We start from the raw sequence: 19522 nt of genomic DNA, 5'->3' as shown, positions 1-19522 counted from the left end.
TATTTCCACATTTCATATGGGCTTGGGCCAAAAATTTCAAAACTTAAAAACCAAACAATCAACGGTCGTACGCGGGTTTATAACCCAACCACGTGACCGCCCGACATACCATCTTCTCGACTCAAAACCCTAGCTCACAAATCAAAAGCCGACACGCGCCCGCGCCTACCCTAACCCGCGCTACGCCTACTTCTTTGCCAATTCCAAAACAGTTTCAAATGCCACTTGCCCACCTTCACCCCACCTCATACCTACATTCAATTTAACCAAAACATCTTCCCATGGCTGCCAATCGAAAGATTGTATCCGAGATGGATTTTTCAAATCTCTTTGATTTGGGGATTTTTGATGTTTTCTTCAAAGCACAAATCCTTAGAAGAGGTTGGAGACCACTCTTGCTAGAACCCACAGCCCATTACTCCCTTTCTCTTGTTCAAGCTTTTTACCGCTTCGTTAGGGGTCGGCTCTAGTTCTCTGCGATAACGGACATTTTTGGATATTGAAATGCAACCGTCAGCAATTTCGTTTAGGGGTTCAGGCTCTCATGTGTTCTCTAGATATCGATAGAAGTCGATCCTTCACATTCTTTGGATTTTACCGACCGGAACAATGGGTTATGTTAGGACACTTTTTGGATATTGAAATGCAAAATGTTTAGTCTACTAAAGTAAAATGAATAGACGAAATGAGCGATGTAAGTAAACTAAAACTATACTTTTACTAGATATTTATCAAAGTACTCTACACAATTTCATGGCTTAGTCCTTGTGCTTGTTTTTTGATAAAGTCATGAGAGATTTTACGAACTAGACGATGTTAAATGCAACTAGTCGATTATCGACAACTAAAGGGAATGCTACGTTGATTGATGATAAGGAGTTAGAGGGGGATTGATTCCACCTTAACTCAACTTAATCCACTGGTTCCTAATTACACATGGCATTTCTACCAATTTATAACTAGCATGTGAACAATTAAACCCATTCTCATGGTGAACTAATTAGAAAGAACCACGATAAACGGAATCAAGCTTTCATCAAGGCTTCTGGCTAATGGAGTTTAGTGGAATCATTCCCATTTAGATTAAAACTAAACATAATATAAAGGAAATTTACTTAATTAAACAATAATGAAATCTAAAACCTAAAATGAAATAAGGACGAGGAATTGAAATTAGATCTAGAATTGGAAATGACAAAAAGCGAAATTGAATACTAATAACTATTTTATTGATCTAATTAAATGAAGAACAAGATTCAAAGGTTTAATCTAATAAAGGATTTGAAACTAATTAAATAAAACAATTAAATCTAGATCTAGGCTATTTTAATGGCTACTTTCTATTCTAAGCTATCTACCCTAAACTATTAATCTGGGTTAACAATGTTAGCTTTTGTTCTTATACATTCAGATCCAAAAATCGTGCATGGGCTTGGAGCCATGTTTTGGGCCGAAGCTTTTCGATCCAAAAGGCCTCTTCAGCTGCAGTTGGCTTCCACAGACTTTTCGTCCACTTGCTCCCCTGATTGGGTATGGACCATTGCAAACTAGGCTCATGCTTAGTCCAAAGATATGGGATTCGGAGTTTCTCTTTGACTTTTGCTCCTTTTTCACTAAAGTGACTTTATGGCATAATGGAGTCAAATCTTCCACATAATCGTTATTAACTCTTACTTATTTCACATAATTGGTCTAATGTCTAGATTATTAAGGGGTTAAAACTCACGAGTTTTCTTATCAATCAAGTCTTCCACATTCACTCATGTCTATCTTCATTGCATTCAGCACGACTGGTCCCCAAAGGCTGTACAAGAGATCGAGCATGGTCTCGATGATGACAATGCTCCACCTCGACCTCTAGTAGACTACTTTGCTCCAGGAGCTCTGTCCCAGTTCACACGTCCTTTGGATGCTTTGCAATTCATGCATGAGGGTCAGCGTCTACTATATCAGCAGGTGAGTACAATTCAGCAAGAGCAACACACCTTTCAGGACAGCACTCTCCAGATGCTTCAGGAGCTGCGAGATGAGATAGTTCCATAGACTTTTGAGAGAACCTGACGAGAGAGGAGAGACAGGAGTAGCTCGAGTTCATCTCGACGTCGTTAGTTATCTTGTGTGGAATTTGACTAGGCAACCCCCTAGTGTCCGCATAGTTCTATGTAATTTATTGTCATTCTAGTATCTGTTTTTACTTTCTGCACTTTTAGTTTTTTTTAGTATTATCTGTTATGTCTGTTTGTGTTTTGTGGAATGTATAAGGATTTGTGGTATATGAACAAAAGGACATACAAATACATCATGCCCAAATTTTCTTATTTTTCTACACTATGCATGTTTATCCAATTAAAATTTCAAAAAGCCAAAAATTTCATGATTAGAATAATAACGCTTTTTTACCTTTTAGATAAATCATGTATTTTTTGTTCTATATCTATCAACCTACGCTCCAAATTTGTTTGGGGGTGGTATATTTTCATAACAAAGAACAGAGTACAGGTTCCTGCCATTTTTGCTCATGTCCCTATGGCAATCTCCTTCATTTTCTTCATACTTTGAGGACAAAGTATATTTCTGTGTGGGGGTGGTATAGTAACATTTTACAAAAACTAGACATTTATTATATAGCATTTCTTATATTAGATAGATTTTTTATACTTCTTTCTTTCTTAAAATATTTCGAAAATACCAAAAATATTTTTCTGTTTAGTATAAAAAGTCATGTTCCTTTTTCTATGATGAATAAATGGTTTAGAAGTCTCATTATAGCAATAAAGTAAAGATTCGTTCTTCGAACTTAGACTAATATACATACAATAGTTTCTGCACCTTTTTATGAATGGCATGCATCAGCATTTGATTGTATATAGCAGTGAGTTTCCGAGACCAAGGTTAGAACAGTTAAGTTCCATATCTTGTGAGAATCTAGCCAAAAGCTTCATCTAAATGATTATTGAGTGATGACACAAGGATGTCCGGATAGAAAGATAACATGTCCACTTGCTTGATCACCACGCCATATCCTAGGAGAGAATTTAGGCCCTTTTTGGATCGATATAGCCAAATAAACGTTAAAACCCCAAAAAGATAATTTTTTCTCTAGTTACCCCTTTTGAGCCTTCACCAAATTCTAAAAGCCTTTTTAATTCTTCACCATCAATCCCTGAACCATTACTAAACACAATAAAAAGCTTACCCAGCTAACGAGTTGAGAATTGGATGAAATGTAAAAAGAGAAGAGAAGGCCTTGTACAAAAACAGAATAGTTAGAAGCTTCAAAAGAGAAAAGAAAGAAAAAGAAAGAAAAGATTCAAATATCGAAATCTCCCAAAAGTTCACAATTAAAAGGAGTCGATTTCAAAAGAAACAAAAGCAAAGTTAGAACTCCCAAAAATTGAAAATCATATGGAGTCATAAAGCCAAAGGGCTAAAAGAATGAATCACAATTCCGGAAACAAAGAACAAAATGAGGTTCTTCTCTAGTTACAAATATCCTGAAGACCCCATTTCTCAACTTATCAGAGTTTAGTTTTCCCTTCCCTTTATTTCTAAACCACTATTTTAGCCCCGTAATTCCTAATAAAAGACCTCTAACTCAACTAGGAATAGTATGGTGTGATAGGAAGTGATATTGTGATTAATCGACCCTGGTTTCTTTGGACATCATTCGAGTATGTGAGGAATATAAGTGCCCTCTGCACTTGCGAAAACGAAACTTGAGTGAATCTATCAGAGAGTTGTGATTGCAACACACCCCTGTGAGGACCCAACTTAAGGACACTCTCTAAAAGTTTTGGAAACGACTCTGCTTTTGCATTTCACCGCTCATGTTTTGCACGTTTATCTTTAGATGATTAAACTACTGTATATATATACTATTTTGAGTTCAAAGGAGCTTTTCTTTATTCCCTGCTAATGAGATGTATAAACCTCTGAGAATAAATAAGGAAACAAGACCCTTTATACTAAATAGAGGAAGTTTGTGAGTACATTCTCTGGAAAACTCTCACGAGGCTTAAGCTCGTCCACTAGGGAAGTCCTAGTGGTTTAAGGCCTTGTTGCATATTGTCAATGTAATCGCACTCCGCGAAATGAGACTAGTACAATAAATCACACATTTGTGATCTTAGTTTTTTCTCTCTCACCTTTGCTTGAGGACAAGCAAAATGCTGTTTGGGGTAGTTGATAAGCTCCTAAATGTGTGTTTTATTACTTTTGCAATACTTCAATTATGCCCTTCTTATGCTTAATGAACAGACAACTTATAGCTTTTGCTACCGTTTGTAGGATATAGGTCATTTAGGATACATATTCCTAATACGTACATTTTAGCGCAAAAAGGCTTGCTATTTATGCAGCTTGGGAAGATTTCAACTTAGGAGCAAAGTGGCGGAAAGTCAAAAAATCAAATTGTCAAAGTCAAAGACTCAAGGACTCAAGGCTGAAATCTATGGACTCAGGGACCTAAAGCAAAAATCAAGAATTCTATTTCATGGGCTTAGGTCAAAAGCCCACAAAGTTGTTTCTAGAAGGGGGCAAAGTTGTAAAATGGTGTCCTATATAAACCAAAGTTGTAGAGAGAAAACATTACCCTAGAGCTAATCTTTGGTCATTAGGAGTAGCTTAAATGTTTTTAATTTAAATTGTTATTTACTTATTTTCCATTTTCATGTTCTTCAAGCTTTAGTGTAAACCAATTTCTACATCTTTTCATCCCTCTACAAGTCAACCAATAGTTAAAATTAAGAGTAATTCCAAATAACCATAAGAAAATAGGAGAGAAAAGTTACAAAGTTTAGTGTTTCATCCATCAAAATCATTCTCTAAACAAAGAATCTAAGATGAACAACAAAACCTTTACTACCACTATCAAATACTCATTTTCATTTTGCAAGTAGGCAAATCTAGTGAAGAGGACTAGCTCTATTTCTAGATAATCTAGCCTCTCCTCTCCTAATATCTAGTTAGCCCTATTTTGTAGTTATTCCAACCAGAGGAGAGAAAGATGAAGCTCGAAACAATTAGAAATCACCCATAGAAGGAAAAAGTTTTCGAAATCAAGGGCTCCAGCTGCCAACCATCCCATGGTATGGCATCCCTATGGAAGACAAGACATGCTAAAAACCATGAGAGACAACCTTAAGACACCTTCACTCAATCCCCATCGCCTTCTGCTTTGTTTCACATCTCTTCTTTGTAGAGGAAAGACTACTCAGCGTCAAAGGTGAAGATTGAAAGGAAAATGTTTATGTAAAGATAGAAAACGTAAAAACAAAAAGCAGGTAAATGAAAATAAAGATAGGAATTGTAAATGACAGGAATAGAAAAGTTGTTCTAAAAAGAAGTGTAAAATAAAGAAAAAGAAATTTGTATACTTGCTCCATATGGGTACACTACTCAAACTACGAGTAAAAGTGTTAACAAGGAATATGCAAGTATACGTGGACTCAAGGCTTCGGAACTTATAACCACACACTCCAAGTGGAGTGGTTCGGTTATCTTAAGGATGCACTTTCATGGAATGCATTGAGAAAACATAATATGAATATTTTATAGTAAGATATTTAAGACTATATGTGGGGTCGTTTCAAGTCAGATTCCCCAAGACTATGCATATGAGATGGATAATATGTTGTTAACTATATCCTAATAGTCTAAATAGTTGAGGATTTTTATAGAAAAACATAAGGCCCAAAATATCAAATTCGGTGAATATTTCGATGTACCTAAAAACCGAGATATATCAGATATATCGGATATATCGGATATATCTATTTTTTTGTTAACCAGTCAAAATTTTTTGTATGTCGATATATCAAAAATATCATCGATTATATTAGAAATATCATCAATATATCAGTCAAAGTCAACATTATCGGTAAATTTAACAATTTATATCGGATATATCGTATATATCGGTTGATATATATTGTTATATCGGAAATTGCAAAATATATCGAAAAAAAACATATTCAATATTCGGTTGAGATATATCGGATATTTCCATCTCTGTGTACCTAAAAAATGAGATATATCGGCGATATTTTGGGCCTTGGAAAAACATATGAAAGCATTTACCCCCAAACAGAATGAAATGATGCATTTTGAGTGTAAGATACAAAATGATAAAAAAAAAGTTTATGTAACACATCTTGGAATTTATGCAATAACCCATCATTGAATTGTCCAAGAGAGTGTGAGTGTGGTAATAGTCGTTCTTCATGGGGCTTAGATGATGCGACATATGGCAAACTGGATTTTTTGACCACTTGAATAAAGGGATTATCGTATGCTCTCAAGAACTCATATTCCACTTTATATTCTATTTCCTATTTTTCTGGCACTTCAATCAATGCGGGGCTCTTCTCAGCTGGAATGATAGTCTCGGGAGTTTGTATGTTGGGCAAAGTCTCTTTACTGGGAAGGTTTAGAAAATTATGGAGGATTTCAAACACAATTGGCTTAAGTGCAAGCTCGAGGTTTCTTTGAAAAGGTTTAGTGGTGCAGTCCTTAGAATTTGGTGGATTTTTTATGAATAGAGATTGGCTTTCGAGAGGTGTTAACTCGGGGGAATGATGGTCGAGTGGTGGTTCTTCATATAATCTCGAGGACTCAAAGAATTCTTCATCTAGCTCTGGCATTTCCACAAATTTGTGGTTCATATATGCAATATTAAGGATGTCACAAATTTGTTCCATCAATAAGTCTTTAACGGCCAAACTAAAATTAGAACCACTTTACACAATATAATTTATATCCTCTTCTCTAGGCACTTGAATTTCTTTGTCCTCTTTGTCATTGTCCAAGTGTGCCGAGTCATTCTCCAACACAGTTTCTAGAGTTTCTTTTGTTGAAGTGTTCTCATACATATAGTTATCATCATAGAATATGGAATTCACATGATAGTCAGGTGAACGATGATGTGGTTTTAATTGGTCATAAATATCAGGATGAGCTTTAGCAATTGGCTCTATTATAGCAACACCTTGTTCCTCTTTTTGGTTGGGTTCTAGACTGGTGGGAAGAATATTAGTCTCAGAGGTGGTAACAATTAAAATAGATTGGAGAGAACAGAAGGTCTTTGCTATTTGTTGTATTTGAATTGTTTGCTCGACCATTGCTTGGTAAAGTTAGTCTCTGATAGATGGTGGAGTTGAATATGAATTTGAAATGGATGGTGATGTAAATGGTAATGGACTATTAGTGAACCCATATTCTGACTGACCAGGTGGATATATGAATGATGGTTGACTATTTGTGGTGGAATTCCATGAATTGTCTGCATGATTAGAAAACTCTTGCATGTATTGGGTACTAGGGAAATTTGAAATTTGAGGTTCGTAATTGTAAGAATAGTCCATAAGAGGCTCGAACTCGGTATATGATGTGCATTGAGACGCCCAATGATATATACTACCACAACAAGAACAAGGTTCTGGGTTTGCATTATAATTCCATGACGGTTGCGATACATATTGATAAGACATGAATGCTCAAATAAGAATGATGCACAATCTCTAGAAATTCATTTGTGACCTTGAAGTTTTTGAAAAGTTTGCATGCAATGTCTATAGATTGGAAACTATGCCCTCTTTGAATTTAACAGTGGGCGCGAAACTGGGTTTTGGGAACTACATGCATCAAGGGAGAAGATTGCTACTTCACCAGATGGTGTGCCACAGAGAATCTCACGTACCCACGGTATTTCTGAGGGAGGGGAGTGAGGAAGGTGGTTGGTCCACTGGAATCTGGTAGTTTACTACTCTCTTTGTTCGTGCTAAATGTTTGTTCTACTGGACGTGACTAAATTGGCTCTGCTTGATTGATTTTATCTTTTTAATTTGGTCTATGCAACAAACATTTCACACAATGTCCATTCTAAAGTGGGGCTTAATCCCACTTTTTGTTCTTTTAGGGCTCAGGTTTAGCCTTAGCGTTAATGTAAAGATGAGACTAAAATATAAATCACACAATCATCTAAGCATGCTTAGTAACACACAAGTATCCTCTTACACTTTGTAGCGAGGAGGTTTAGAAATTACCGCCCAAGGTGTGCGTACACGACCTTTGGGGTGAAGGCGACATGGTGGGGTTGACGAAGTGTTTGGTGTCTTAGCGTGTCAACCCACCATTCGAGCTTTTCCTTACGGTTACAAGTTTAATCAAACTAAGACCCACAAGTCGGGTCAAAATGTTAGCAAAGCCAATAAATTACAATTGATTGCCTTCGTGGGCCTAAAACAAATTTGCCTTTGTGGGCTTAAACTATGAAAGTGGTAAACACAAAAATTAACTACATTTAATTTAATTAACTATTCACTAATTAAACAAATACGTAAAAGTTTGGAAAGTGTTCGTCAAAGATTGGAACTTCAACCCCCAAGTTAGGTTGTGTGCGCGCGTGGTACTACTCTTTCGTGCCTCGCACATCCAACCGGTCCAAGTTAGTGAATCCCCAACTCTTGGTAACTAAACTTAAACCAAAATACTAAACTTCCAAAACTTAGACTATTTTGTATTTATCCATTTTTTTTTTTTTTTTTTTTTTTTTTTTAGTTTTGACTTAACTATATGATATTATCTTAATCTAATCATGCATAACAACAATTAATGAAAACTAAAACCTAAACATGTTACTAAACCAATTCTAATATTTAACCTTGCTGATGGATTATTAACTCATTTTAATTAATAAAAACTTTTAATTTTTAAATTGTTTTTTAATTGAATTTTTTATTTTTGAAAACTCAAAAACTTGTAAATCTATCTACTTTTTATTTACTAACAGTTAAATTAAAAAGACCTAGGGGAATCAAAGTGGACTTACATATGAAGATTCCGAGCTAACGGAATATTTATTTGACAAAACGGAGGCGCGGCGCGGGTAAACGAGGTGCGGTCACGTGTCATTTGCGGGTGCGAGGAAATGGTTCGGGGGTGCGTGTTGTACACGGACGCGGGGAAACGGTTCGCAGGTGCGTTTCGCGGGGGCGTGTGTGACAGGTGCGGTGCGGGTTCTTTTTCTCCGTTTGTGCTCTGTTTTCTACAGCAAGTTCCGGTGATTCGTTTGGTGCTACTGTCGGGCTCCGTTTGCACAGAAATGTATTGGAAACATACAAAAACGAAACATCAGTAACGAAATTTTTTTAAAAATTTTTTTTTTTTTTGAAATGAAGATTGAGAAGAAGGGTTCAATGAGTGTTTTATTTTTCTCCATCTTCCTCTTCCCATTTGAATCCATGACAGCGACGCCATTTGAAGAGGATTGAATAGTGGTGGTAAGGGTTGTGTTGTTCATCTTAGATTCTTATGGTGGGAGGAATGGTTTTGATGGATTGAAACTACTCTCTTTACTATTTTCTAATCTTTCTTCTTGTTTTTAAGTTCTAATGGTGGAAACACTAGTTCTTATATTAACTTGTTGAAATATTAAACACGTCAATAGAGAAGCATGGATGAAATTGGTTTTGGTGATTATGCTCACAAAGTTATACTCATTTGAACTTGTCAAATGAGTATGACTTGTATTTGTAGGAATCAAGCAATATGAAATAAGTAGAGAACTTGTATCTAAGAGATGATGAAAACTTGTATTGAAAAGACTAAAGACTTGTATTGAAAAGACTAAGACTTGTATTGAAAACACTAAAGCTTGAAGAACATGAAAATGGAAAATAAGTAAATAACAATTTAAATTAAAATATTTAATCTACTCCTAATGACCAAAGACTAGCTCTAGAGTTACTCTACTCCTAACAAACCAAAATGGTTTGGACCCTAAAATATTGGATGGTTAATTCTCTATATCTCTTTGGTTTATATATGACACCATTTACAATTATGGCCTTCATTCTAGAAACAATCTTATTGGCTTTTGACCTAAGCCCATATAATAGAAGTCTTGATTTTGGCTTTAGGTTCCTGAGTCCGTAGCTTTTCGCCTTGAGTCCTTGAGTTTTTGACTTTAGACTTTGACTTTCCAGCACTTTTGCTCCTAAGATGGAATCTTCCCAAGCAGTGTAAATAGCCATCCTTTTTGTGCTAAAATGCACGTATTAGGAATATGCGTCCTAAATGGTATGTATCCTGCAAACTGTAGCAAAAGCTACGAGTTGTCTATTCATTAAGCATAATAAGGGCATATTTGAAGCATTGTAAAGGTAATAAAATGTACATTTGGGGGCTGGTCACTGCCCCTATGATTTCGGAGTCTTATGCAGACAAAGCTCGAGGTAGAATGAAACAAACTGTTGATGTTTCAACTTCACCTTTACCAACGCGAAAAGGAGACAATCCAGCAATCACAATTTCTCGAGCTTCGGTTGAGAGTGGAATAGAAGCCTGCAAGTATGCCTTAATTGCTAGAATGGATGCTAAAACTCTTAATTTAGACACCACCAGATCGATAGTCAACACTAAGTGGGGTCTAACCGCATCAGTTAAGCTATCGCCTTTGGGGAAAGGATACATTTTATTTCGGTTCACTAATGAGACAGATTTCAACAAGATTTTCTTTGGTGGTCCATGGTATATACAAGGACAAATGGTTAGATTCATCAGATGGACACCTAATTTCAACATTGAAACTAGCCTCACAAACAAACTTCTGGGTTTGTATGGGTCAAATTCCCAGGGCTACCGTTTGAATACTGGGAAGTTGACATCTTGATGAGTATGGGAAGAGGTTTGGGATGCCCAATTCGAGTGGATATGAATTCATTAGAAAGAACAAATGGATACTATGTTAGTGTTCTAGTTGAAATAGACCTAACGAATCCACTTCCTAATAAAATATCTGTCTAGGTGCCTAAGCTTGGGGTTGAGTTCTGGCAGGACATACAATATGGCTCACTTCCAAAGTTTTGCAACCGTTGTCCGATTGTTGGACATATTGTCTTTGAGTGTAGACAGGTTAACAAGGATAAGGAAGCATCTACACAAAACAACACGGTAGAAATACCACAGACAAATAATAGAGGGAAGGAACCAATGGAACAGGCAATATCGACAAATGGCAGGAGATTGTCCAAGAGCCAAAAGAGGAGACTAAAAAGAAGGAACCAAGACAAAGAATGGAGACCCAGAGTTGAGCAAGTTAGACCAGCAGAGGAAGCAGAGCCAAGTAACGCACACGCTCAAGAGTGTACTAATAATGGCCCAACTGAGCAAAATGTGAATTAACACCAATGGTAGACCCTACTGAACCAACAGATGAGCTTGAAGAGACACAAGCGATTGTCATTATATGAATGATAGTATTGAGCCTCTAAACTCGAGGATGCAAAAAGAGGATTTCATAAGGTTTGGCATGGAAGCAAGTAGATTTCATTTGTTGACAGATATACCTGAAACAGGTGAGGTTTTAGATTGCAAGACATCAGATAGAGAAGTTGAACATTTCCATGATTGTGTCAGGAATATTAATATAATTGAATCTGAACCCAGTACTACAGAACCTGTGAGATCAGGTATGGTGACTAGATCTGGCAAGCACTGTGGAGGGGAAAATAGTATGAACCCAAGCAAGCAGAAAAACTCTTCAGCAAAGAGTCAAAACAGTGGCAAGAAGGCAAGGGGCAGACCAAGAGGCTCCAAACACAAAAATCACCGATGATTACATCCATGGGTTTCTGGAATGTCAGAGATGTGAATGAAATAGAAAAGGCAAGGGAAATAAACAAGTTGCGAGTGGACAAGAAACTCAGTGTGTTTTGTCTACTTGAAACTAAAGTTAGGGAAAATAAGTATGATCTCATTAGGAACATCTATTGTCCTTTATGGGAGCATACAAAAAACTATGGCAAGGATCCTTCAGGTCGTATATGGGTTTGCTGGGACCCTTATAAGATTGATGTAAGTAAGATGAAAGAATCCGATCAATTCATTCACTGTAAAGTCAGATTCAAGCCAACCAATGAAGAATTTCTCTTAAAAGTAGTATATGCTAGAAATGTTAAAACTCTCAGGTTGAACTTATGGAGAGACATACTGGACATACAAGGCTTTGTCATCCTTCCTTGGTGTGTAGTTGGTGACTTCAACAACATTACCAAGGCTGAAGAGAGAGTTGAGAGGAGTCCTATGCATCCACGTGAAGCAGAAGAGTTTGTAGACTGCTTACAACAATTTGGCCTATCAGACTTGAGTTACAATGGGTTCTTCTACACTTGGAACAACAAAGTAGAGGGTAAAGGCAGAATCATAACGAAAATAGATAGATGCTTAGTAAATAGTGCATGGAATGCGGAGTATCCAACTCCTAAAGCAGAATTTTTACCGCATGGGGTATCAGATCACTCTCCAATTCTTCTTTACTGGACGGATATGGATAGCAAAGCTACACCTTTCAAATTTAAAAACTTTTGGTTAGAACAGAAGGAATTCCAGACATCCTTCAAGAAGTCTGGAAGGCGAGAATTCTTTCCAACCCTATGTATGCCCTAATGCAAAAGTTAAAGCTTCTCAAAGAAAGAATAAAGCCGTGGGCAATGAGAAATTTCTTAGACATACATGGCCGAGTGCAGCAGGTGAGAAAGATTTTGTAAGATACGCAAATGCAGATACAAGCAAATCCCATGGATCTTTTCTTTGGGCAAAAGGAAAAGGATGCTCTACAGAACTACAGTGAGTTGGCTAGAATCGAGATCTCCAAAATTAGAAGCAAATAGGACAGTGAATGGATGCTGGAAGGAGACAAATGTACTGCATTTTTCTTTAAAGCCCTGGAAGAAAAGAAAGCCAAGAGTGGAATCTGAAATCTTCAGAACTCACAAGCGGTTAATCTCACCGGACAAGTTGAGGTCATTAAAACAATCATAGAGTATTACACTGACCTACTTGGTTCGGATGCTGGGGAGATCAGTGGGGAGAATTTCTACAATCAGCTACAAGTTAAAAACTTCATCCCTGAATAGATGCAGGATATTCTGAATGTTGAAGTCACAGCAGAGGAGGTCAAGTTTGCTCTTTTAAACATGAAAGAAAACAAATCTCCTAGCCCGGATGGGTTCACTCCCCTATTTTTCAAGAGTTGTTGGTCTACAGTCGGGCATGACTTTACATTTGCTATTCTTAATGTTTTTAAATTCTGTAAATTTCCTATAGGTGTCAATTCCACATTTCTATGCCTCATCCCTAAAGTTACCAATCCTTCAAGGGTTGAGGACTTTAGACCCATAGCATTATGTAACACTATATATAAATGCATCTCTAAAGTTATCTCAAACAGAATTCTTTTAGTAATTAATGATCTAGTGCAGAATAATCAGTCTGCTTTCATCCCTGATAGATCTATTCAAGACAACATACTCCTATCTCATGAGCTTATTAGAGGGTATGAAAGGAAGAATGGTACTCCCAGATGCACCATAAAATTGGATTAGGAAGGCATATGGTATGATCAGCTGGGGTTCCATTAAGGCCATGCTCAAGAAATTTCAGTTTCCTACCATTATGAGTAATTGGATAGAAATGGGCATCTCAACTCTAACATATTCAGTTATGATAAATGGAGCACTAGAAGGCTATTTCTCAGGAGGGAGAGGAGTGAGACAAGGGGATCCCTTATCCCCGTACCTTTTTATACTAGCCATGGAGACTCTCAGTTGTGTTCTTAAACAAAAGCTCTCGAATAAATCCATCCTTTATCATTCAAAGTGTAAGAAGGTACAACTCTCCCATCTAGCTTTTGCAGATCATGTCCTCATGTTTTGCATAGGAGAAGCAGGGTTTGTGCAAGCTATCAAGGAATGTCTTGATGAATTTGGAAGTGCTACTGGGTTACAAATTAACAAGCATAAGACAACTCTACTAGTTGGAAGTCTAAATGATCAAGATGCGAGAGGTCTGGCACCTATACTGGGAATAGAAATGATCAAACACCAGTGAGATATCTGGGACTTCCACTCATCTTTACAAGGCTCGGTATCAGGGAATGTCAACCTTTAGTGGAGAAGGTGTCACAGCCCAAATTTCTAAACAATTAAAAATGAATATTTGAAATATAAATATATCAAACATCACTCGATTCAATTGTCTAAAAACTCAGGCTATGACGGGGTGGATACAATACCTGTCAAAACCTAAAACCCACATCATAAAGAATCTTAACAACAAAAATAATCTCCAAAAATTCTCTTTATTACTTTATAAAAAGTCTATCTTCCGTCCCAATAAAACATCAAACCACTCTAAGAATAACAGGTCTTCAACATCGTATTTTCATGTCATATGAAAAGAAAACTACGTTATTACATACTTTCAAAAGATCATACCTAAAAGAAAACTAACGGACTGCTCCAGGCAAGAATCCCAAATCACACGCTGCGGTTCCACTGCCTTCCACCTATGTTCCCAAGAACACACCCACGTTGCCAAAACAAAGAAAACATGGGTCAGCAAAATTGAATTTGCTGGTATGAGTAGACTAACCACATATAAACATTATCATACTTTAATTATCCAAACAATCACTTTATATTTTCCCATAACTTAATCATTCTCAGCTTGGAAGGCGTGTAGTTAGTCATTTCAACCGGCATAGTTTCTTCCCAAGCAAAACTTCCATTATATTAACTCATTCAAATCACTCGTTTTAATATCTAAATCATTGCATTAAAACTTACCGATATCCACTGCTGTATAAGGGTAGGACCGCGTCCCTGCACAAAAATATTATTAAGTCCTACCCTCCTGCAAAAGAAAGTTAGCAATTTTATATAATATGTGTAGATATCCTATAGGTATTCCAATGCAAGCCCAAATACACTCGCAATAATCAAATCAATTTCTCTTATAAAATAATCAATTTCTTTTCTTATACACTCACCATTTAGTGCCTATATACCTTAGGTCATTCCGTCACATTCAAGGAATACCCAACCCTACATTCCGTACACTCAAGGAATACAACTAACCCACAAGGCGAATACCTTAGTTCCTCTCTAGGGCAGTCTAAAGAATCTGGTCATTCATGGCACATGCAATGAATATCCGGGTCATTCATGGCACATTCAATGAATACCCATAGATAACGCTAACGGGCCATTTATGACACATTCAATAAATGCCCACCTAACCTATGACATCAAGCAAATCATAAAACTCAATTCAAAACTTGAGGCGTGGAGAGTTCTAAAAGAGTGCGGTAAATTTGTTTACGCATTGAAATTTATTACATATATTATTTAGAGAACAAAGGAGTATCTTGATTCATGTATTTTTTTGGTTACGCGTTATTAATTAGATTGATGTCTAAGTGTCATAATGTCGTATATAAAACTGAAATATCACATAGTATTTAATGCACGTACACACGTATATATAAAGGGTCTTAGCCTAAAGCCAAGCATGCTAATAGCCCTAGACCTATCTTAATATCCTAAATCATAATCCGAGTTAAAAGGTCAAATTGGGTCAACTGGTCAAAGTCAACCCTGGTCAACAGTCAACTCTGGTCAAAGTCAACACGTCATTGTCAAAGTAAAACTGTCGTTTCCATATTCGACAGGTTCAGGGTCATAGCCATGGTTCATGGCTAAGGTCAAAATGCATGGCTCATGGGCTCATGACTAAGGTAGTGGTTCGGACCCAACTGGCCAAGCCCAAACCTTAGAACCCGAAAGTCTGAACATTTAAAGACCCAAAAAGATCTATTTTAAGTCCTAAGGACTGGCCCCAAGCAATATTAGAAACTGGCCCAAAAACTAATTGGAGAAGGCCCAAACAAAACTTAATCTAAAAGAGCCCCAAACAAAACACCCTAAGGCCCAAAGAACCAAACTTTTCGGCCCAAGGCCCAATGAGAACAATCTAAGTTCCGCCCAAAGACTTAAAAAGAAAATGGACCAAACCAACTAAAATAGAATCCGCCCATCCAAACAAATAAAAAGTTGGCCCAAACAAAACAACCAAGGCTTTGGCCCAGCCCGGTCGGTCAACCATCATCTTCCCTAGCTACCACCACCAAAGACCACCAAATTTTCGGCCACCACTCTCCTCTCCATCATATCGGTTTTACTCCCCATAAGAAACCCAACAACATTAACAAAGGCAACAACCTCAAATGCTTAAATCTCCACTTCACCAAAACTAGATCCGGGAGAATTTTCGGCCTCCATTAAAGCTTGTTCCAAGCTCCAATTGACCCCACCCAATCCAACATCAACCCAACTACCACCATTCATCAAACCCCAAAACAACAATACCAAATTAAACAGTTCAAACACGAAAATCACAAATCAAAACTAACCCTCAGTATCACAGTAATGGCGTTCGGCGCCATTAAAGCCTTCTCAAGCTCCAACAGCACACTCTAATCTCCATCTCGACGTCCTCACACACTCAAACATAAACCCAATCATCCACAATCAATACCACAAGAGGAATTTAAAACACCCCAAAAGTATAAACTGTACAGGACGATTTCTGCTTGACGATTTCTGTCTACTGGGCTTGCGCCACCATTAATGCTCCTCGAAGCTTCGACAGTTTAACTAAAATAGCCACCCCCACAGTATTATAGTTCGACAGTTTAATTACAAATCCGAAATCAACAAAGTTTAATAATACAAATGGCACGAAGTCCAATACAACAGGATAATGAGCAGTATATATAAAAACAGAAACCTATACACCGATATACGAAAACTATAACTTTCGGTGAAATAGCAAAAATAGCTACTCACCTTTAGCGCGCTCCGACTATCAGCCAGCTACCAGGAAAAATCTTCCTTTTTCGGGTTGTCGGTAAAACTTCTCCCCTTTTCTATAAAACTCTCGCGGTGTTTTGACCAACCCTATTCTATTTTTACGTTGCATTTCAAAACAAAACCCCGAAATAGGGAAGAAGGTTTATCCCATAAACCCACGTCTCCTATTTCCACTAACACTTATCCTATTTTATTTTATCTATTATCTATTATTATTATCTTTTTATTATTATTATTATTAGGAAAATAAAAGAATTAAAACACGGGGTGTTATAGAAGGTGACGACTAAAATCACCAACTGGAAATCTAAGCTTCTCTCACATGCCAGAAGATTACAGTTAATACATTCAGTTCTTTTTATCATTCCACACATATTGGGCTCAAAATTTCATATTACCTAAGACTGTGCTCGAGCAAGTGGAAAGAATATGTGCTCAATTCTTATGGACTGGTACAACTTCACAGAGAGGATATCACCAGGCAAGCTGGAATTCCATTTGTCAACCAGAGGAAGGAGGGTTGGGAGTAATGAATGTGCATAGATGGAATATGAATGCATATTGTGGGTTGATATTCAAATTGGTCACAAGAGAAGATACAATATGGGTTGATTGGACCTAGCAACAACACATTAAGGCAAACTATTTCTGGTCTATGAAAGGTGCTGAGAGACTGTTCCTGGACTTGGAGGAGTATCCTGAATACCAGAAAAACAACAAAAGAGCTCATAAGATACACCATTGCGAATGGAGAGGATACCCTTTATGACATAACATCTGGTGCTCGAAATCGCCTTTGATTGAGGACGCAGAAGCTTGGGCAGAGTGGACATTTCCTATGGATACAAAGGTGCAAGCACTCATCACAAATGGCGCCTGGAATGAGGAAGTAATCAACTTGCAGTCACAATCACTTAAGGAAACTATTCTGACAGTGGACATCAATAGAAATCTGGCTAAGGACAAGATTGTTTGGACTCCACATCAAAGTGGTCATTTCACATCTCATAGTGCATATGGAGCCTTATCACTGAAAAGAGAGAAGAAAAGATAACATAATCTAGTTTAGGGTAAATGGGTATTGCCACGCCATTCTTTCACCACCTGGCAATTATTCTAAAATAGAATCCCAACACAAGATAGATTAGTTCAGAGGAAAATTTAGAGTTCTTCAAAATGTTGTCTATGCAACCACAACAGGAAATTCTAAGAACATTTGTTTTTTGAATGTCCTTATTCAAAAGAAGTGATTACAAGATTGAAACAGCAGTTGGGAATCTCCACAGATACAAGAACAACAAACAGGGAATGGACAATGATCCTAAGACTCTGTAGAGATGAAGCAATGGGAGAAGTGTATAAGATCTCCATATGTGCAACTGTTGACAGCCTCTGGAAGGAAAGAAATGCACGCAAATTTCATAACACGTTCAAAACAGCGAAGCCCATCTCTGATAAGCTGGAACGAGAGGTAAGGAATTATCTACAAGTTCTCAAGCCTGAAATCAAATAATGTAACTTAGCCAGGAACTTATTTCACCGACTCAGAATTGATACACAATTCATGACATCACGAGTTACAGAGTGTTGATGGACCCCGCCTCAAGGTGATTGAATAAAAGCCAACTCTGATGGTGCATACACTGAGTGCCAAGGGACCAAGTCATGGTGGAGTGATGCGAGACATCAAAGGTAGGGTCGTAGCTGCTTTCACGAGAAATGGAGGAATGAAATCGGTGATATTCCAGGAACTCAAAACCATTGATATCTACTTACAAAGATGTTTAACAGAAGGTTATCAAGAAGTGGAGGCTGAGTCCGACTCTTTAAGGACAGTCAACACAATCAACAAAGGGGAAAAACCACCATGGTACTGCTGGGACGTCATTGAAGCAATTGACAGGAAGAAACAACAGTTTAGATACATTTCATTCTCACATATATTTAGAGAAGTAAATAGAGTTGCAGACTATTTAGCTTCTTTAGGCCAGGATAGTAGTAATTTTGAACTACATTTTGTCCCTCGATTAGATCATATGCTTCAAAGCATTGTAAATGATGATGCTAGTGGACAAATGTATGTAAAGAATAGTTAACTTAATACAGGTAGGGGTCTGCCAAACCCCAGCTTAATCTTAAAAAAAAAAAAAAAAAAAAAAAAAAAATCGTTATCAATATCAATAATTAGGACTTGCGGCGCAGTTTGTTGCACATTTGTCCTAATTATTTGTAAAATTCGTTATCAGTATCAACAAATTTCCACTTAAAAAAAAATACATAGTAACTTGATCTATGAAAATTTAAATTTGGAAGAGTGTGTTTACAAGTCTGCAAACAAATAAGAAACTATGCATGATAAATTGTTTTCACATAGCATTTCTTTGAAATTAACCAATCTCACATCTGATAGAACGAACTCATGTAATTTTTATACGACCTGTTAAAATGTATTTTTACGCAGTAGATTACTACAACTGAAATCTGACAGAACTAATCTATATAAATTTAAATTTACACAGTAATTTGACCTATGAAAAGTTAAATTTTCATAGAGAAAACAAATTAAATCGATCATATCCTATGCAAAATTATTTTTACACAGTATATTTCTGAAACATAACAAATATAAGAATGCAAAGTAAAAACTACTACAAAAATATAAAATGCATACTAAAACTACTACACACACAAACATAAAAATGCATAATAAATCCAAACTTGAATTTGCAAAACTATAAAAACTATAAAATACAAAGTAAAATCACTAAACAAATGTAAATTTATATTTACAAACTAACTCGCATATGAAAATT

The 19522-nt window shown here is 36.8% G+C and overlaps 1 protein-coding gene across 1 annotated transcript; it reads left to right on the top strand.

Moving 5' to 3' along the window:
• The first annotated feature begins 18340 nt into the window (after nucleotides 1-18340).
• LOC147474761 (uncharacterized) lies at nucleotides 18341-18805 on the top strand. Its single transcript, XM_086585182.1, has one exon. It carries the CDS (start codon nucleotides 18341-18343, stop codon nucleotides 18803-18805), a length of 465 nt encoding a protein of 154 aa, XP_086441308.1.
• Nucleotides 18806-19522: the final 717 nt, after the last annotated feature.

Source organism: Coptis chinensis, chromosome 9 (assembly GCF_015680905.1).
Source record: "Coptis chinensis isolate HL-2020 chromosome 9, ASM1568090v1, whole genome shotgun sequence".
NCBI classification, from domain to species: Eukaryota; Viridiplantae; Streptophyta; class Magnoliopsida; order Ranunculales; family Ranunculaceae; genus Coptis; species Coptis chinensis.
This window is presented reverse-complemented; position numbering and strand designations above follow the sequence as displayed.